The 20,857-nt window shown below is 48.8% G+C and overlaps 1 protein-coding gene and 2 long non-coding RNA genes across 13 annotated transcripts in view; all 3 read left to right on the forward strand.

Annotated features, from left to right (window-relative positions):
* Positions 1–366, forward strand: part of LOC127908834 (uncharacterized) — a 1,586-nt gene extending 1,220 nt beyond the window's left edge. For both annotated transcript variants that reach the window (XR_008068618.1, XR_008068617.1), the window contains exon 3: positions 1–366. This exon is cut by the window's left edge and continues 115 nt beyond it. This is a non-coding gene — a long non-coding RNA (uncharacterized LOC127908834).
* LOC118379657 (1-phosphatidylinositol 4,5-bisphosphate phosphodiesterase eta-1-like) overlaps positions 1–20,857 on the forward strand; it is a 182,999-nt gene that overhangs the window by 120,545 nt on the left and 41,597 nt on the right. The window contains exons 10-11 of the mRNA XM_052468514.1: positions 7,010–7,181; positions 16,137–16,247. Coding sequence (XP_052324474.1) covers positions 7,010–7,181; positions 16,137–16,247 — 283 coding nt within the window. The remainder of the gene's footprint in view (positions 1–7,009; positions 7,182–16,136; positions 16,248–20,857) is intronic.
* LOC127908835 (uncharacterized) lies at positions 1,306–5,143 on the forward strand. Of its 10 annotated transcripts, none has more exons than XR_008068626.1 (3): positions 1,306–1,733; positions 3,053–3,128; positions 4,662–5,143. It is a non-coding gene; the product is annotated as an uncharacterized LOC127908835 (long non-coding RNA). The 10 variants fall into 10 exon arrangements; XR_008068628.1 differs by having other exon boundaries at positions 4,746–5,143; XR_008068619.1 differs by having other exon boundaries at positions 1,724–1,817.

The following is a 20,857-nucleotide window of genomic DNA, read 5'->3' on the forward strand; positions in this document are numbered from 1 at the left end:
CTATAGACTGTCTCATCGTTGAGGGAGAGGTTGTTGTTCTGGCACCACACAGTCAGGTCTCTGACCTCCTCCCTATAGGCTGTCTCATCGTTGAGGGAGAGGTTGTTGTTCTGGCACCACACAGTCAGGTCTCTAACCTCCTCCCTATAGGCTGTCTCATCGTTGAGGGAGAGGTTGTTGTTCTGGCACCACACAGTCAGGTCTCTAACCTCCTCCCTATAGGCTGTCTCATCGTTGAGGGAGAGGTTGTTGTTCTGGCACCACACAGTCAGGTCTCTAACCTCCTCCCTATAGGCTGTCTCATCGTTGAGGGAGAGGTTGTTGTTCTGGCACCACACAGTCAGGTCTCTGACCTCCTCCCTATAGGCTGTCTCATCGTTGTCGGTGATCAGGCCACTGTTGGTGTTGGTGTTGGAGTTCTGCTTGGCCTTGCAGTCATGGGTGAACAGGAAGTACAGGAGGGGGCTAAGCACGCACCCCCGAGGGGCCCCCGTGTTGAGGATCAGCGTGGCAGATGTGTTGTTACCTACCCTCACCACCTGGGGGCGGCCCGTCAGGAAGTCCAGGATCCAGTTGCAGAGGGAGGTGTTTAGTCCCAGGGTTCTTAGGTTATTGATGAGCTTTTGGGGCACAATGGTGTTGAACGCTGAGCTGTAGTCAATGAATAGCATTCTCACATAGGTGTTCCTTTTGTTCAGGTGGGACAGGGTTGTGTGGAGTGCAATAAAGATTGCATCATCTGTGTATCAGGTTGAACATGTCAGTGAAGACACTTGCCAGTTGGCCAGCGCATGCTCGGAGTACATGTCCTGATAATCCATCTGGCCCTCGGTCTTGTAAATGTTAACCTGTTTAAAGGTCTTACTCACATCGGCTACAGAGAGCGTGATCACACAGTCATCTGGAGCAGCTGATGCTCTCATGCATGCTTCAGTGTTGCTTGCCTCGAAGCGAGCATAGAAGTGACTTAGCTCACCTGGTAGGCTCGTGTCACTGTGCAGCTTGAGGCTCTACTTCTCTTTGTAGTCCGTTATAGTTTGCAGGCCCTGCCACATCTGACGAGTGTTGGAGCCGGTGTAGTACGATTCGATCTCAGTCCTGTATTGACACTTTGCCTGTTTGATTGTTCATCAGAGGGCATAGCGGGATTTCTCATAAGCGTCCGGGTTAAAGTTCCCCTCCTAGAAAGCGGTAGCTCTAAATCAAATCAAATCAAATTGATTTGTATTAGTCACATGTGCCGAATACAACAGGTGAAATCCTTACTTACGAGCCAACAGTGCAGTTAAAAAAAATGGATAAGAATAAGAGATAAAAGTAACAAGTAATTAAAGAGCAGCAGAAAAAAGTAACAATATATACAAGGGGGTACCTCGTCAATGTGCAGGGGCACCCGTTAGGTGAGGTATTATGTACATGTAGGTAGAGTTATCAAAGTGACCATGCATAGATGACGACAGAGAGTGGCAGTGGTGTGGATAGGGGGAGGGGCTAATGCAAATAGTCTGGGGAGCTGTTTAGAAGCCTCATGGACCTAGAGAGAACAGTCTATCACTATGGGGGACTGGAGTATTTGACCATTTTTAGGGCCCTCCTCTGACACCGCCTGGTATAGAGGTCCTGGATGGCAGAAAGCTTTATTTTTTATTTAATAAAGGAGAGGATTTAGAGTGACAGGATTTAGAGTGACAGGAGGCTCCATCAACACAACTGGTGAAAGAGGAGGCAGTCAGGTGAGTTGGTCAGGAGAGGAGAGGAGAGGATTTAGAGTGACAGGAGGCTCCATCAACACAACTGGTGAAAGAGGAGGCAGTCAGGTGAGTTGGTCAGGAGAGGAGAGGAGAGGATTTAGAGTGACAGGAGGCTCCATCAACACAACTGGTGAAAGAGGAGGCAGTCAGGTGAGTTGGTCAGGAGAGGAGAGGATTTAGAGTGACAGGAGGCTCTATCAACACAACTGGTGAAAGAGGAGGCAGTCAGGTGAGTTGGTCAGGAGAGGAGAGGATTTAGAGTGACAGGAGGCTCTATCAACACAACTGGTGAAAGAGGAGGCAGTCAGGTGAGTTGGTCAGGAGAGGAGAGGATTTAGAGTGACAGGAGGCTCTATCAACACAACTGGTGAAAGAGGAGGCAGTCAGGTGAGTTGGTCAGGAGAGGAGAGGATTTAGAGTGACAGGAGGCTCTATCAACACAACCGGTGAAAGAGGAGGCAGTCAGGTGAGTTGGTCAGGAGAGGAGAGGAGAGGATTTAGAGTGACAGGAGGCTCTATCAACACAACTGGTGAAAGAGGAGGCAGTCAGGTGAGTTGGTCAGGAGAGGAGAGGAGAGGATTTAGAGTGACAGGAGGCTCTATCAACACAACTGGTGAAAGAGGAGGCAGTCAGGTGAGTTGGTCAGGAGAGGAGAGGAGAGGATTTAGAGTGACAGGAGGCTCTATCAACACAACTGGTGAAAGAGGAGGCAGTCAGGTGAGTTGGTCAGGAGAGGAGAGGAGAGGAGAGGATTTAGAGTGACAGGAGGCTCTATCAACACAACTGGTGAAAGAGGAGGCAGTCAGGTGAGTTGGTCAGGAGAGGAGAGGATTTAGAGTGACAGGAGGCTCTATCAACACAACTGGTGAAAGAGGAGGCAGTCAGGTGAGTTGGTCAGGAGAGGAGAGGATTTAGAGTGACAGGAGGCTCCATCAACACAACTGGTGAAAGAGGAGGCAGTCAGGTGAGTTGGTCAGGAGAGGAGAGGAGAGGATTTAGAGTGACAGGAGGCTCCATCAACACAACTGGTGAAAGAGGAGGCAGCCAGGTGAGTTGGTCATGAGAGGAGAGGATTTAGAGTGACAGGAGGCTCCATCAACACAACCGGTGAAAGAGGAGGCAGTCAGGTGAGTTGGTCAGGAGAGGAGAGGAGAGGATTTAGAGTGACAGGAGGCTCCATCAACACAACTGGTGAAAGAGGAGGCAGTCAGGTGAGTTGGTCAGGAGAGGAGAGGAGAGGAGAGGATTTAGAGTGACAGGAGGCTCTATCAACACAACTGGTGAAAGAGGAGGCAGTCAGGTGAGTTGGTCAGGAGAGGAGAGGATTTAGAGTGACAGGAGGCTCTATCAACACAACCGGTTATAGAGGCAGTCAGGTGAGTTGGTCAGGAGAGGAGAGGAGTTAGAGTGACAGGAGGCTCTATCAACACAACTGGTGAAAGAGGAGGCAGTCAGGTGAGTTGGTCAGGAGAGGAGAGGATTTAGAGTGACAGGAGGCTCTATCAACACAACCGGTGAAAGAGGCAGTCAGGTGAGTTGGTCAGGAGAGGAGAGGAATTTAGAGTGACAGGAGGCTCTATCAACACAACCGGTGAAAGAGGAGGCAGTCAGGTGAGTTGGTCAGGAGAGGAGAGGATTTAGAGTGACAGGAGGCTCCATCAACACAACTGGTGAAAGAGGAGGCAGTCAGGTGAGTTGGTCATGAGAGGAGAGGATTTAGAGTGACAGGAGGCTCTATCAACACAACCGGTGAAAGAGGAGGCAGTCAGGTGAGTTGGTCAGGAGAGGAGAGGAATTAGAGTGACAGGAGGCTCTATCAACACAACTGGTGAAAGAGGAGGCAGTCAGGTGAGTTGGTCAGGAGAGGAGAGGATTTAGAGTGACAGGAGGCTCTATCAACACAACTGGTGAAAGAGGAGGCAGTCAGGTGAGTTGGTCATGAGAGGAGAGGAGAGGATTTAGAGTGACAGGAGGCTCTATCAACACAACTGGTGAAAGAGGAGGCAGTCAGGTGAGTTGGTCAGGAGAGGAGAGGATTTAGAGTGACAGGAGGCTCTATCAACACAACCGGTGAAAGAGGAGGCAGTCAGGTGAGTTGGTCAGGAGAGGAGAGGAGGATTTAGAGTGACAGGAGGCTCCATCAACACAACTGGTGAAAGAGGAGGCAGTCAGGTGAGTTGGTCAGGAGAGGAGAGGATTTAGAGTGACAGGAGGCTCTATCAACACAACCGGTGAAAGAGGAGGCAGTCAGGTGAGTTGGTCAGGAGAGAGAGGAGAGGATTTAGAGTGACAGGAGGCTCTATCAACACAACTGGTGAAAGAGGAGGCAGTCAGGTGAGTTGGTCAGGAGAGGAGAGGAGAGGATTTAGAGTGACAGGAGGCTCTATCAACACAACTGGTGAAAGAGGAGGCAGTCAGGTGAGTTGGTCATGAGAGGAGAGGATTTAGAGTGACAGGAGGCTCTATCAACACAACTGGTGAAAGAGGAGGCAGTCAGGTGAGTTGGTCAGGAGAGGAGAGGATTTAGAGTGACAGGAGGCTCTATCAACACAACCGGTTATAGAGGCAGTCAGGTGAGTTGGTCAGGAGAGGAGAGGAGAGGATTTAGAGTGACAGGAGGCTCTATCAACACAACTGGTGAAAGAGGAGGCAGTCAGGTGAGTTGGTCAGGAGAGGAGAGGAGAGGATTTAGAGTGACAGGAGGCTCCATCAACACAACTGGTGAAAGAGGAGGCAGTCAGGTGAGTTGGTCATGAGAGGAGAGGAGAGGATTTAGAGTGACAGGAGGCTCTATCAACACAACCGGTGAAAGAGGAGGCAGTCAGGTGAGTTGGTCATGAGAGGAGAGGAGAGGATTTAGAGTGACAGGAGGCTCTATCAACACAACTGGTGAAAGAGGAGGCAGTCAGGTGAGTTGGTCAGGAGAGGAGAGGAGAGGATTTAGAGTGACAGGAGGCTCTATCAACACAACCGGTGAAAGAGGAGGCAGTCAGGTGAGTTGGTCAGGAGAGGAGAGGAGAGGATTTAGAGTGACAGGAGGCTCTATCAACACAACTGGTGAAAGAGGAGGCAGTCAGGTGAGTTGGTCAGGAGAGGAGAGGAGAGGATTTAGAGTGACAGGAGGCTCTATCAACACAACCGGTGAAAGAGGAGGCAGTCAGGTGAGTTGGTCAGGAGAGGAGAGGAGAGGATTTAGAGTGACAGGAGGCTCTATCAACACAACTGGTGAAAGAGGAGGCAGTCAGGTGAGTTGGTCAGGAGAGGAGAGGAGAGGATTTAGAGTGACAGGAGGCTCTATCAACACAACTGGTGAAAGAGGAGGCAGTCAGGTGAGTTGGTCAGGAGAGGAGAGGATTTAGAGTGACAGGAGGCTCCATCAACACAACTGGTGAAAGAGGAGGCAGTCAGGTGAGTTGGTCAGGAGAGGAGAGGAGAGGATTTAGAGTGACAGGAGGCTCTATCAACACAACCGGTGAAAGAGGAGGCAGTCAGGTGAGTTGGTCAGGAGAGGAGAGGAGAGGATTTAGAGTGACAGGAGGCTCCATCAACACAACTGGTGAAAGAGGAGAGGAGAATGTCTTGTTGTTGTGCCATTAGCTCTTTAATTAGTATTTACTCATAATGGGAGAGCATGGATAGTGGACGGAACTATTTATTTTGATACTTTCATGAAATGATACAGTGACAAATTCCTCACTCTTTCTCTCAGGTTTATTTATTTTATTCCCACCATATTGCCACCTGTTATGATAAATGAGGCTTTTGCCCCACCATGACAGGAGGCTCTATCAACACAACTGGTGAAAGAGGACACCTCAGGTACGAATACTCCTGGGAGAGGAGAGGAGATAGTCCTGTGTGTGATGTCTGTCTCTGTGTGTGCATGTCTGTCTCTGTGTGTGAAAGAGGAGGCAGTCAGGTGTGTTGTGTCAGTGAGAGTGTGTGTGTTTGTGTGACAGGAGTGCTCCATCAACACAACCGGTGAAAGTGTGTGTGAGTTGGTCATGAGAGGAGTGTGTGGTTTGAGTGACAGGAGGTCTGTCAACACAACTGTGTGAAAGTGTGCGTCAGGTGAGTTGGTCAGTGTGAGGAGTGGAGTGGATTTGTGTGACAGTGTGGCTCTATCAACACAACTGGTGAAAGAGCGTGGTGTATTTACAGGTGTGTTGGTCAGTATTTGAGAGGTTTAGAGTGACAGTGTATTTATTTAACACAACCGTGTGTGTGGAGTGTATTTATTTAAGTTGGTGTGTGTGTGTATTTATTTGAGGATTTAGGGTGTGTGTGTGTGTATTTATTTAAGGTGGCTGTCAACATTTATTGGTGAAAGAGGTGGCAGTCAGGTGAGTTGGTCAGTAAGGAGACAGGTGAGGAGAGGTCAGTGACGGGCTCAGAGCCCTCTGGGAGAGCTGTCAGTCTGACAGGTTTGACATTTGAGCTGAGCTGCTGTCTGAACACAAGTCATTTCACCTCTAAATGAACAAACACACTGAGAATATTTGGTTTAATTTCTGTTGTGTTTATTGGGCTTCTGTCAAGGCTAATCTGTCGTAGTTTGAGTGTAGTGTGAGTGTAGTTTGAGTGTAGTTTGAGTGTAGTTTGAGTGTAGTTTGAGTGTAGTTTGAGTGTAGTTTGAGTGTAGTTTGAGTGTAGTTTGAGTGTAGTTTGAGTATAGTTTGAGTGTAGTGTGAGTGTAGTGTGAGTGTAGTTTGAGTGTAGTTTGAGTGTTTTGAGTGTAGTTTGAGTGTAGTTTGAGTGTAGTGAGTGTAGTTTGAGTTTGAGTGTAGTTTGAGTGTAGTTTGAGTGTAGTTTGAGTGTAGTTTCAGTGTAGTTTGATGAACAAACACACTTTGAGAATGTATTTGAGTTTAGTTTCTGTAGTTTGAGTGGGCTTCTGTGTAGGCTGATGTGTGTAGTTTGAGTGTAGTGTGAGTGTAGTTTGAGTGTAGTTTGAGTGTAGTTTGAGTGTAGTTTGAGTGTAGTTTGAGTGTAGTTTGAGTGTAGTTTGAAAGGATGTATGTTTAGGGTGGCTAAATATGTCAAATAAAATTCAACAGATCAGTCTGAGTCAATTTGTTGTATATAAAACTGTAATACAGGGTTGTTGTAGATGAGGCTGGACTTTTACAGTCCTTGACGTGTATTGTGAAGAGCAATATGGCTGCAAGACCCGTCCACATCCAGTATCATAGAACTCTGCTACTCACGGAGATATCCATTCTAGTCATTGTAACTCCATGTCTCTCCCTTCCCCCAGGTACCCAGTGATCCTGTCCATAGAGAACCATTGTAGCATCCAACAACAGAAGAAGATAGCCCAGCACCTCAGAGAGATCCTGGGAGACAAGCTGGACCTGGGAGAGGCCCTCCGCAGAGACTCTATACAGCTACCCAGCCCCCACTCTCTACAGGGGAAGATACTCATCAAGGTAGAGAGAGAGAGAGAAACAGAGAGAGAGAGAGAGAGAGAGAGAGAGAGAGAGAGAGAGAGAGAGAGAGAGAGAGAGAGAGAGAGAGAGAGAGCGACCGACCGACCGACCGACCTTCGGCTACAGTAATTGTCCGACAGAGGTTTAGCCATATTTTTTTTATATCTAGGCCATTCCCGAATAACCACAACTGCTTTCTAAACCAGAGGAGAGAGGGAGGGGGAGTGGGGAGAGAGGGAGTGGAGAGAGAGGGAGGGGGAGGGGGGAGAGAGGGAGTGGAGAGAGAGGGAGAGTGGGGAGAGAAGAAGAAAGGGATAGGAGGGAAAGTAGGCCGCCACTGTATTAGTCATGGTGGGAGAAAGACACACACACACACACACACGCGCACACACAGCCTAGGACGGAGTAACCAACCAACCAGAGCTTGGAGAGACTCACCATGAATCTGTTATTCATCTATCACGGCACAGTGGGAAACATGTTCACACTCACACACTGTGGAAAATCAACTAATGACAGAGAGAGGCAGAGAGAGAGAGGGTGAGAGGCAGAGAGAGAGAGAGAGAGAGAGAGAGAGAGAGAGAGAGAGAGAGAGAGAGAGAGAGACGGAGGGAGACGGAGGGAGAGAGATGGAGAGAGAGAGAGAGAGAGAGAGAGAGAGAGAGGAGAGAGAGAGAGAGGGAGAGAGCGGCAGACAGAGAGAGAGAGAGAGAGAGAGAGGCAGAGAGAGAGAGAGAGAGAGAGAGAGAGAGAGAGAGAGAGAGAGAGAGAGAGAGAGAGAGAGGCTGAATTGGGAAATATGAGCAAATACTGTAATGTATTGTCAACATGTCTGTGTGGTTCCAGAGATGTCTTCTTTAGTATTGGGGTAAAGTAGTTCTCAGCAGGACCTCCAAATGAGGACATTGATACTGACACGTACACACTCCCCTCTCGGAAGCACCTGGTCTCTGTTGCGCTTCTGCAAGTGCTTCCTAAATTGGATCCCATAGAACCGCACGCACGCACGCGCACACACTTCCTAACACACACACACCCACAGACACACACACACACACACACACACACACACACACACACACACACACACACACACACACACACACACACACACACACACACACACACACACACACACACACACACACACACACACACACACACCTTCACACTCCTGGTACACATGTGATTAAACATGAAAAAACCTTGTCCACGTTCTCTCTACAAGGGGTTCAGTCATCCATCCCTCCTTTCCTCCCAATAGCTGTTGGACCACAAATAAGAAGGATGAGACAGAGAGAGGTGAGAGAAGAGGGCATCTAGAGCACAGAAGAGAGAGAGAGAGGAGAGAGAGAGAGAGAGAGAGAGAGAGAGAGAGAAATAGAGCAAATACTATATATCAACATTGGCCCTAGAAAAGTCTGCAGCACCCCCTGCTAGAAAACTCAAACGTCATGTTTGCTGATTCTGGCTTCTGTCACCAACCAAGGAGGGCCTACAGCAGCACCTAGATCTTATGCAAACATCAGTAAGCCAAAATAATGGTGTTCCAAAAAGGTCCAGTCACCAGGACCACAAATACAAATTCCATCTAGACACTGTTGCCCTAGAGCACACAAAAAACTATACATACATTGGCCTAAACATCAGCGCCACAGGTAACTTCCACAAAGCTGTGAACGATCTGAGAGACAAGGCAAGAAGGGCATTCTATGCCATCAAAAGAAACATACATTTAACATACCAATTAGGATTTGGCTAAAAATACTTGAATCAGTCATAGAGCCCATTGCCCTTTATGGTTGTGAGGTCTGGGGTCCGCTCACCAACCAAGACTTCACAAAATGGGACAAACACCAAATTGAGACTCTGCACGCAGAATTCTGCAAAAATATCCTCCGTGTACAACATAAAACACCAAATAATGCATGCAGAGCAGAATTAGGCCGATACCCACTAATTATCAAAATCCAGAAAAGAGCCGTTAAATTCTACAACCACCTAAAAGGAAGCGATTCACAAACCTTCCATAACAAAGCCATCACCTACAGAGAGATGAACCTGGAGAAGAATCCCCTAAGCAAGCTGGTCCTGGGGCTCTGTTCACAAACACAAACACACCATACAGAGCCCCAGGACAACAGCACAAGTAGACCCAACCAAATCATGAGAAAACAAAAAGATAATTACTTAACACATTGGAAAGAATTAACAAAAAAAGAGAGCAAACTAGAATGCTATCTGGCCCTACACAGAGTACACAGCGGCAGAATACCTGACCACTGTGACTGACCAAAAATTAACGAAAGCTTTGACTATGTACACTGTACAGCCTCAGTGAGCATAGCCTTGCTATTGAGAAAGGCCGCCGTAGGCAGACATGGCTCTCAAGAGAAGACAGGCTATGTGCTCACTGCCCACAAAATGAGGTGGAAACTGAGCTGCACTTCCTAACCTCCTGCCCAATGTATGACCATATTAGAGAGACATATTTCCCCCAGATTACACAGATCCACAAAGAATTCGAAAACAAATCCAATTTTGAAAAACTCCCATATCTACTGGGTGAAATTCCACAGTGTTCCATCACAGCAGCAAGATTTGTGACCTGTTGCCACGAGAAAAGGGCAACCAGTGAAGAACAAACACCATTGTAAATACAACCCATATTTATGCTTATTTATTTTATCTTGTGTCCTTTAACTATTTGTACATTGTATACATTGTATACATTGTATATATATATATAATATGACATTTGTAATGTCTTTACTGTTTTGAAACTTCTGTATGTGTAATATTTACTGTTAATTTTTGTTGTTTTTCACTTTATATATTCACTTTGAATGTTGTCTACCTCACTTGCTTTGGCAATGTTAACACATGTTTCCCATGCCAATAAAGCCCTTGAATTGAATTGAATTGAATTGAGAGAAAGGGTCAGTGTGGTAATGGTGTGAAGGAGGACATTATTGGCACTGAGAGGGATGCCTCTCTGCTGGACTCAAAGGATCTTATTGTTCTCTATCTATCTCTCTTTCTCTATCTCTCTCCCGCTCTCTCTCCCTCTCCCTCTCTCTTTCCCTCTCTCTCTCCCTCTCTCTCTCCCTCTATAACTCTCTCTCAGTCTTTCTCTCTAACTCTATCTCTCCCTCTATAACTCTCTCTCAGTCTTTCTCTCTAACTCTATCTCTCTCTCTATAACTCTCTCTCAGTCTCTCTCTCTCCCTCTCTCTCTCTCTCTCCCTCTCTTATATGCTGGAGGGTTAATGCTCTATTTGTTTTAGCGGTATCCACAGGGTTTTTCAGAGTTTGGGTGGAAGAGGACAGAGTTTTAGTTTCCTGGTGTTTGGAAGGTGTGGTGTGCGCGATGGCTTCTCAGCCTAGCGCGGAGGAGACACTGTCGTTACGACATGGATTCAGGTGTGTTCCTGAGAATGGAGTTAAGGTGGATGAGGTTCTGCTCGCGGTCGGTGAACAGGTAGGAGCTGAATTTATACATTCCGCTTCTAGAATGAACCAAGCTGTGGTTGTGTTCATGAAAAGAGTACATTTGGTTGGTTGGCTAACTGCTAGTGGAATAATTGTAAGGGGGGTGTTGGTGCCAATTTCACCTCTTTCAACCCCTTCGACAAGGGTGGTAGTTGCAAATTTGCCTCCGTTTATTATGGATGATCAAATCAGGAAAGAGCTGAGTTGTTTTGGTAAGTTTGCCAGTGGGTTTCCTGTCGGCAGGTTTTCAGGCAGATTCTGTTAAGCGTGTTGTTTCGTTCCGTAGCCAGGTGTTCCTGCTTCTGAATAATAACGGGCAACAGCTAAATGTGCATTTTAAAGTGAGGCATGGGGAGGGGCTCTACGCAGGGTTTGCCAGCACAGATAGTCTGCATTGGATTGAGTGTGGGGATTTGGGGCATAAGAGCTTTGCGTGCCCACATAAAGGCCGTAGCCAAGGTGAGGGTACAAGCGCCAGTGGGGGAAATTGAGGTCAAGTTGCAGGGGGCAATGAGACGCAGACAGCAGAGGCCGGGCCTAGTCATGCCAGTGATGATGGTGTAGTTGAGGCTGGGCCTAGTCAGGCTAGAGAAGGCGGTGTAGATGAGGCTGGGCCTAGTCAGGCTAGAGATGGTGGTGTAGATGAGGCTGAGTCTAGTCAGGCTAGAGAAGGTGGTGTAGATGAGGCTGGGCCTAGTCAGGCAAGAGATGGTGGTGTAGATGAGGCTGGGCCTAGTCAGGCTAGAGAAGGTGGTGTAGATGAGGCTGGGCCTAGTCAGGCAAGAGATGGTGGTGTAGATGAGGCTGGGCCTAGTCAGGCAAGAGATGGTGGTGTAGATGAGGCTGGGCCTAGTCAGGCAAGAGATGGTGGTGTAGATGAGGCTGGGCCTAGTCAGGCTAGAGAAGGTGGTGTAGATGAGGCTGGGCCTAGTCAGGCTAGAGATGGTGGTGTAGATGAGGCTGAGTCTAGTCAGGATATGGATGGTGTTGTAGATGAGGCTGGGTCTAGCCGGGATATGGATGGTGGTGTAGATGAGACTGGGTCTAGTCAGGATATGGATGGTGGTGTAGATTAGGCTAGGCCTAGTCAGGCTAGAGAAGGTGGTGTAGATGAGGCTGGGCCTAGTCAGGCTAGAGAAGGTGGTGTAGATGAGGCTGAGTCTAGTCAGGATATGGATGGTGTTGTAGATGAGGCTGGGTCTAGCCGGGATATGGATGGTGGTGTAGATGAGACTGGGTCTAGTCAGGATATGGATGGTGGTGTAGATTAGGCTAGGCCTAGTCAGGATATGGTTGGTGGTTTAGATGAGGCTGGGTCTAGTCAGGTTATGCTAGTGGATGAGGAGAGTATAGTGGGGAAGGGTAATCGACTAGGGGGGTGGAGGAAGGTGTCATTCCGAAGAGGAAAAAGGAGGAGATGAAAGGAGGTGGGAGGGGAGAGACTGGTGTTGTCAAAGGCTCCAAGGGACCTTTGCCTGGTCCTGGGGGGGAGACCCAGACTAGAGAGAAAGGGCAGGTGGTCAGGATGGGAGATGGAGATGAGGAGAAGGAAAGTGAGTCTGAGGAAGAGGATGATGAGGAGGCCTTTTTTTTCAGACTTTTCCTCAATGGGTCCGTAGCTGACAGCCAGTCAAGCAGAGGGGTCAAACGGTGAGGGAACTGACAAGGTTCCTGAATGAGACAAAGGGGAAAAAAGTTCATCTTGAGGATTTTTTTTCTGATCCGATAAGGTTTGTAAGATCACTACAACATGCTATGAAAAATGAGGTGCGTGGTGTCCTCTCACCCAGGAAACGGTTTAGGTCGAGGAAGTGGGTGCGTTAAGGTCTTCCTTCAGACACTGTTTAGATGATTCGTTTTTTTTCTGGCACTGGGGCTTTTTGAGCTTTGCTATTGGTCTCTTTCTTTGCTGGCTTTCCTCCCACTTCTTATGGAGACTCTTCGGGTAGGATCGCTCAGGACAAATGGCGCCAGAGATGCGGGAAAGAGGAGTGTTTTGGGTGAATATGTAAAACAAAGTACAGGTGTTGTTTCTTTTGGAGACGCATAGTGATGTGGTGAATGAAGTTGATTGGGGGCTCTGGTGGAAAGGGGCAAGTGTGTTGAGCCATGGGACACATTTTTGGTGCTGTGTTGGCAGTCCTTTTTGTACCGGGTCTGTCTGTAAAAATGTTCTCCTCAAAGGAGGTGTGTAAGGTTAGGCTTCTTGTTGTAAAAGCAGAAATTAACACATGAGTTTTGTCTTTATAATTGTGTATACGCCTAACACAGAGGGGGGTTATGTTTGGGTGTCTTAGACAGGAACTCTCACGGGTAGCGCCTGAGGAGACGCTGGTGGTCGGCAGGGGCTGGAACTGATTTTACGAAAGACACAAATGGGGAGGCTCAGTGGTGTTCGGCCTAGTGGATGTTTGGAGAACTAGATATCCCAACACAAGACAGTAAACATGGGTGAAGGTCTTTGGGACTAGGGTGAGTGGAGAACTAGACATCCCAACACAAGACAGTAAACATGGGTGAAGGTCTTTGGGACTAGGGTGAGTGGAGAACTAGACATCCCAACACAAGACAGTAAACATGGGTGAAGGTCTTTGGGACTAGGGTGAGTGCAGCACGGACGCGGTTTTACATGTCCAGGAATCAGAGAAATAGGCTGTTGGACACGACCATTCTCCCGGTTGGATCACCACATAACCATGCCTCGGCTGTCTATTTCACCATGGCCTCGGCAGGCATCCTATTGGAAGTTTCATGTAAAGCTCTTACAGGATGGGAAAGATGGAGGCAGCAAAGACAGGAGTCTCTTAGTCAATGGTGGGATGTGGGGAAAGTCCAAATTCGGCTTTTCTGTCAACAGTACACAGCTCTCTCATTCTCAGAGTCTAGGAGAGTATTGGGGGAACTAGAGTGTTGTATTAGTGAGATGGAGGTAGAGATGGTGGGGGAAGGCAATGTAGGCCTCCAGACTAATTTAGCTGAATTATGTAGGGACCTGGGCAGTTTTTTCCAGGTTAAAGCAAAGGGAACACTTGTAAGAGCTAGGTTCTCCATGCTCAAGGAGATGGACGCTCCCAGCTCCTTCTTCTTTGGTTTGGAAAGACAGAGTGGTGAAGCCAAGGGTATGCATTGTCTACGGCTGTCTGATGGGCGGGTGACCTCTGTGGTGGGGGAGATGCGGGAGCAGACTGTGGAGTTTTATACTGAGTTGTATAGGGCAGAAATGTATGGTCCTATGTGTGCTCAGGTCTTGTTTGCAGAACTCCCTAAGCTCTCTCTGGCACAGAGGGATAAAATGGACATTCATCTGTTGTCCCATGAACTGGCAGAGGCCATAACCCAGATGTCCCCTGGCTGTGCATCGGGGGTCAATGGACTCCCAGTGGAGTTTTATGAAACATTCTGGGGACTAATTGGACGGGACTTTTGAGTGTTGCGTGAATGCGTCGGGGTAGGAGAGTTTCCTATGTGCTGACATCGGGTGGCTCTGACTCTCATGCCCAAAAAAGGGAACGTCAGAACTAGAGGCCTGTGGCATTGCTCTGTGCGGACTACAAGATATTTGCCAAGGTCGTCTCTATCAGACTGAAGTTTGATCTGGACTCTATAGTACACAAGGACCAGAAAATATTCTGTACCGGGAGGCTCATACACGGACAACTTGTTGTTAATCAGGGACATGTTGGACTTGTCGTGAGATTCTAATGTGAACTTTGGACTGGTCTCTTTAGATCAAGAGAAGGCATATACAGTTATATACATTAGCCATTGAGCCTTTTTTGGGCCTGCTTCGCAGGAGACTGCAGGGAGTGTGCTGGACAGGCATGGGTGTGTTGACAGGCATAGCAGTGTCAGCACATGCAGATGAAGTTTCTGTGATGGTCTGGACATGCAGGCACTAGAGACTAGTCTTAAAGTGTACGAGGGAGCTTCGTCAGCTAAGGTAAACTGGGGCAAGTTCGAAGCTCTGTTATGTGGGGCATGGGGGGATGTTGGGGGTGTACCTGGGCTCAGAGAGGTGGGTCAGGAAGAACTGGGAGGGGCTGACACAGGCAGTGGTGTCAAGACTGGCCAGGTGGATGTGGCTCCTGTCCCAGGTGTCATATAGAGGAAGGGTGCTGATAATCAACAACCTGGTGGCATCTTCTCTGTGGCATAAACTGGCTGTCCTCAAGCCCCCCTGCCGGTCAGCAACGCAAGCTGGTGGAATTTATCTGGTTGGGCTCATCACTGGCTGAGGGAGGCAGTGTTGTACATGTCCGTCCACGTAGTAGGACAGGGCCTGGTGGAACCAGAGAGCAGGGTGGCTGCTTTCCGACTAAAGGCAGTGCAGAGACTGCTGTACCATACTGATGTCTGCTGGAGGGAACCAGCATGTGCACTGCTGAGGAGAGCTGGCAGATTAGAGTTGGACCGGCAGCTGTTCCTCATGAGGCTGAGTACAACAGGGCTCTCTGATTTTTACTCTGCAGTGCTGAAGGCTGGCAGCTGCTAAGACCCCCACGAGAAGGGGGTGTGGAACCTGGGCTTTGGGTGTGGGAGGAGCCTATCTTCAACAACCCAGCCATCCCTTTGAGATGTGTTCAGTCGGCCACCCTGCAGAGGCGACTGATGGCAGCGGGTTTACTAAGGCTGGGTGACCTGAGACTGCTGGGAGAGGAGGAGTGGAAAACCCTGGAAGTCCTGGCACAACAAACAGGAATAATGTCTCTTAGGCTGCTGGAGAGATTCCTGGAGGAGGTCCAGGAGGCACTGTCTGAGCCAGTAAGGGGGGTGTTTGAGCGACCAAAGGGGGAGGGGGCACCAATGTTTCCGCCACTGCAGGTGACGGCAGAGACTGGGGACTGGCAAGGGGGTCTGGAGGACTTGTTAGATTTTAACACCCCTAGCCTGGGGGAGTTTGAGGAGGTGGGAGGTAAAGCCCTCTACAACCTCTGCATTAAGGTTAAGAACATTAGGAGCCTAACAGGAGTGAAGGCACATCAGTGGCAGGGGGTATGTGGGGAGGAGGGTATGGTGGTTTTTAGATGGAGGGGGCTCTACAAACTCTCAGTACCAAAGAGGTCAGGGGACCTCCAGTGGAGGGTTCTACATGGAGCCCTGGACAGTAACAGCTGGTTGGTATGGGTTGAACCGGGAGTCAAGCAGGGGTGTTCTTTCTGTGTTGTGAGTGAAACTGTGATTCGTGTGTTTTCTCTGTGCGCCAGGTTAAGGCCATTAATGTCTTTGTTGGAATGTCTGTGTGAGAGGTTGGGGGTGGTTTTTACTGTTGGGATGTTTATAATGGTGTCCAGGTTTATAATGGTGTCCTCTCTCTCTCTCTCTCTCTCTCTCTCTCTCTCTCTCTCTCTCTCTCTCTCTCTCTCTCTCTCTCTCTCTCTCTCTCTCTCTCTCTCTCTCTCTCTCTCTCTCTCTCTCTCTCTCTCTCTCTCTCTCTCTCTCTCTCTCTCTCTCTCTCTCTCTCAGGGGAAGCGCCTCCCTCCCTACCTGTCTGTGGATGTTGAGGAGGGGGAGGTGTCAGATGATGACGACAGTGCTGATGAGATTGACGACAACTTTAAACTGAAGAACAGCAATGTAAGTTACAACAAGTCAAAGCCACGGGGCGGCAGATGGCCTAGTGGTTAGAGGCAGATGGCCTAGTGGTTAGAGGCAGATAGCCTAGTGGTTAGAGGCATAGTGGTTAGAGGCAGGTAGCCTAGTGGTTAGAGGCATAGTGATTAGAGGCAGGTAGCCTAGTGGTTAGAGGCATAGTGGTTAGAGGCAGATAGCCTAGTGGTTAGAGGCATAGTGGTTAGAGGCAGATAGCCTAGTGGTTAGAGGCATAGTGGTTAGAGGCATAGTGATTAGAGGCAGGTAGCCTAGTGGTTAGAGGCAGATCGCCTAGTGGTTAGAGGCAGGTAGCCTAGTGGTTAGAGGCAGATAGCCTAGTGGTTAGAGGCAGATGGCCTAGTGGTTCGAGGCATAGTGGTTAGAGGCAGGTAGCCTAGTGGTTAGAGGCAGATAGCCTAGTGGTTAGAGGCAGGTAGCCTAGTGGTTAGAGGCAGGTAGCCTAGTGGTTAGAGGCATAGTGGTTAGAGGCAGATAGCCTAGTGGTTAGAGGCAGGTAGCCTAGTGGTTAGAGGCAGATAGCCTAGTGGTTAGAGGCAGGTAGCCTAGTGGTTAGAGGCAGATAGCCTAGTGGTTAGAGGCAGGTAGCCTAGTGGTTAGAGGCAGGTAGCCTAGTGGTTAGAGGCAGATAGCCTAGTGGTTAGAGGCATAGTGGTTAGAGGCAGGTAGCCTAGTGTTTAGAGGCAGATAGCCTAGTGGTTAGAGGCAGGTAGCCTAGTGGTTAGAGGCAGATAGCCTAGTGGTTAGAGGCAGATGGCCTAGTGGTTAGAGGCAGATAGCCTAGTGGTTAGAGGCATAGTGGTTAGAGGCAGGTAGCCTAGTGGTTAGAGGCAGGTAGCCTAGTGGTTAGAGGCAGGTAGCCTAGGGTTAGAGGCAGGTAGCCTAGTGGTTAGAGGCAGGTAGCCTAGTGGTTAGAGGCAGGTAGCCTAGTGGTTAGAGGCATAGTGGTTAGAGGCAGATAGCCTAGTGGTTAGAGGCAGGTAGCCTAGTGGCTAGAGGGAGTTAGCCTAGTGGTTAGAGGCAGGTAGCCTAGTGGTTAGAGGCAAATAGCCTAGTGGTTAGAGGCAGTAGAGGCAGATAGCCTAGTGGTTAGAGGCAGATAGCCTAGTGGTTAGAGGCAGGTAGCCTAGTGGTTAGAGGCAAATAGCCTAGTGGTTAGAGGCAGTAGAGGCAGATAGCCTAGTGGTTAGAGGCAGATAGCCTAGTGGTTAGAGGCAGGTAGCCTAGTGGTTAGAGAGTTGGACTAGTAAGTGAAAGGTTGCAAGATTGAATCCCCATGCTGACAAGGTGAAAATATGTCATTCTGCCCCTAAACAAGGCAGTTAACCCACTGTTCCTAGGCTGTCATTGAAAATAATAATGTGTTCTTTACTGACTTGCCTAGTTAAATAAAGGTTAAATAAAATAAATAAAAAAATGTTCTCACATGCAGCTATAATCCTTTTCACAGTTCAATAATTCAGGGGGCTGGTGCAGTTCAATAATTCAGAGGGCTGGTGCAGTTCAGTAATTCAGAGGGCTGGTGCAGTTCAGTAATTCAGAGGGCTGGTGCAGTTCAATAATTCAGGGGGCTGGTGCAGTTCAGTAATTCAGGGGGCTGGTGCAGTTCAGTAATTCAGGGGCTGGTGCAGTTCAGTAATTCAGAGGGCTGGTGCAGTTCAGTAATTCAGAGGGCTGGTGCAGTTCAATAATTCAGGGGCTGGTGCAGTTCAGTAATTCAGGGGCTGGTGCAGTTCAGTAATTCAGGGGCTGGTGCAGTTCAGTAATTCAGAGGACTGGTGCAGTTCAGTAATTCAGAGGACTGGTGCAGTTCAGTAATTCAGAGGACTGGTGCAGTTCAGTAATTCAGAGGACTGGTGCAGTTCAGTAATTCAGAGGACTGGTGCAGTTCAATAATTCAGAGGGCTGGTCCAGTTCAGTAATTCAGGGGCTGGTGCAGTTCAGTAATTCAGAGGGCTGGTGCAGTTCAATAATTCAGGGGCTGGTGCAGTTCAGTAATTCAGGGGCTGGTGCAGTTCAGTAATTCAGGGGCTGGTGCAGTTCAATAATTCAGGGGCTGGTGCAGTTCAGTAATTCAGGGGCTGGTGCAGTTCAGTAATTCAGGGGCTGGTGCAGTTCAGTAATTCAGGGGCTGGTGCAGTTCAGTAATTCAGAGGACTGGTGCAGTTCAGTAATTCAGAGGACTGGTGCAGTTCAGTAATTCAGAGGGCTGGTGCAGTTCAGTAATTCAGAGGGCTGGTGCAGTTCAGTAATTCATAGGACTGGTGCAGTTCAGTAATTCAGAGGGCTGGTGCAGTTCAATAATTCAGGGGCTGGTGCAGTTCAGTAATTCAGGGGCTGGTGCAGTTCAGTAATTCAGGGGCTGGTGCAGTTCAATAATTCAGGGGCTGGTGCAGTTCAGTAATTCAGGGGCTGGTGCAGTTCAGTAATTCAGGGGCTGGTGCAGTTCAGTAATTCAGGGGCTGGTGCAGTTCAGTAATTCAGAGGGCTGGTGCAGTTCAATAATTCAGGGGCTGGTGCAGTTCAGTAATTCAGGGGCTGGTGCAGTTCAGTAATTCAGGGAGCTGCTGCAGTTCAGTAATTCAGGGGCTGGTGCAGTTCAATAATTCAGGGGCTGGTGCAGTTCAATAATTCAGGGGCTGGTGCAGTTCAGTAATTCAGGGGCTGCTGCAGTTCAGTAATTCAGAGGGCTGGTGCAGTTCAGTAATTCAGAGGACTGGTGCAGTTCAGTAATTCAGAGGACTGGTGCAGTTCAGTAATTCAGAGGACTGGTGCAGTTCAGTAATTCAGAGGACTGGTGCAGTTCAATAATTCAGAGGGCTGGTGCAGTTCAGTAATTCAGGGGGCTGGTGCAGTTCAGTAATTCAGAGGGCTGGTGCAGTTCAATAATTCAGAGGGCTGGTGCAGTTCAGTAATTCATAGGACTGGTGCAGTTCAGTAATTCAGAGGGCTGGTGCAGTTCAATAATTCAGGGGCTGGTGCAGTTCAGTAATTCAGGGGGCTGGTGCAGTTCAGTAATTCAGGGGGCTGGTGCAGTTCAGTAATTCAGGGGGCTGGTGCAGTTCAATAATTCAGGGGCTGGTGCAGTTCAGTAATTCAGGGGCTGGTGCAGTTCAGTAATTCAGGGGCTGGTGCAGTTCAGTAATTCAGGGGCTGGTGCAGTTCAGTAATTCAGAGGGCTGGTGCAGTTCAATAATTCAGGGGCTGGTGCAGTTCAGTAATTCAGGGGCTGGTGCAGTTCAGTAATTCAGGGAGCTGCTGCAGTTCAGTAATTCAGGGGGCTGGTGCAGTTCAATAATTCAGGGGGCTGGTGCAGTTCAATAATTCAGGGGCTGGTGCAGTTCAGTAATTCAGGGGGCTGCTGCAGTTCAGTAATTCAGAGGGCTGGTGCAGTTCAGTAATTCAGAGGACTGGTGCAGTTCAGTAATTCAGAGGACTGGTGCAGTTCAGTAATTCAGAGGACTGGTGCAGTTCAGTAATTCAGAGGACTGGTGCAGTTCAATAATTCAGAGGGCTGGTGCAGTTCAGTAATTCAGGGGCTGGTGCAGTTCAGTAATTCAGAGGGCTGGTGCAGTTCAATAATTCAGGGGCTGGTGCAGTTCAGTAATTCAGGGGCTGGTGCAGTTCAGTAATTCAGGGGGCTGGTGCAGTTCAATAATTCAGGGGGCTGGTGCAGTTCAGTAATTCAGGGGGCTGGTGCAGTTCAGTAATTCAGGGGGCTGGTGCAGTTCAGTAATTCAGAGGGCTGGTGCAGTTCAGTAATTCAGAGGACTGGTGCAGTTCAGTAATTCAGAGGGCTGGTGCAGTTCAGTAATTCAGAGGGCTGGTGCAGTTCAGTAATTCATAGGACTGGTGCAGTTCAGTAATTCAGAGGGCTGGTGCAGTTCAATAATTCAGGGGGCTGGTGCAGTTCAGTAATTCAGGGGGCTGGTGCAGTTCAGTAATTCAGGGAGCTGGTGCAGTTCAATAATTCAGGGGGCTGGTGCAGTTCAGTAATTCAGAGGGCTGGTGCAGTTCAGTAATTCAGAGGGCTGGTGCAGTTCAGTAATTCAGAGGGCTGGTGCAGTTCAATAATTCAGGGGGCTGGTGCAGTTCAGTAATTCAGGGGGCTGGTGCAGTTCAGTAATTCAGGGGGCTGGTGCAGTTCAGTAATTCAGAGGACTGGTGCAGTTCAGTAATTCAGAGGACTGGTGCAGTTCAGTAATTCAGAGGACTGGTGCAGTTCAGTAATTCAGAGGACTGGTGCAGTTCAGTAATTCAGAGGACTGGTGCAGTTCAATAATTCAGGGGGCTGGTGCAGTTCAGTAATTCAGGGGGCTGGTGCAGTTCAGTAATTCAGAGGGCTGGTGCAGTTCAGTAATTCAGAGGGCTGGTGCAGTTCAGTAATTCAGAGGGCTGGTGCAGTTCAATAATTCAGGGGCTGGTGCAGTTCAGTAATTCAGGGGGCTGGTGCAGTTCAGTAATTCAGAGGGCTGGTGCAGTTCAGTAATTCAGAGGGCTGGTGCAGTTCAGTAATTCAGAGGGCTGGTGCAGTTCAATAATTCAGGGGGCTGGTGCAGTTCAGTAATTCAGGGGGC

Source organism: Oncorhynchus keta, chromosome 18, assembly GCF_023373465.1.
Source record: "Oncorhynchus keta strain PuntledgeMale-10-30-2019 chromosome 18, Oket_V2, whole genome shotgun sequence".
Classification (NCBI taxonomy): Eukaryota; Metazoa; Chordata; class Actinopteri; order Salmoniformes; family Salmonidae; genus Oncorhynchus; species Oncorhynchus keta.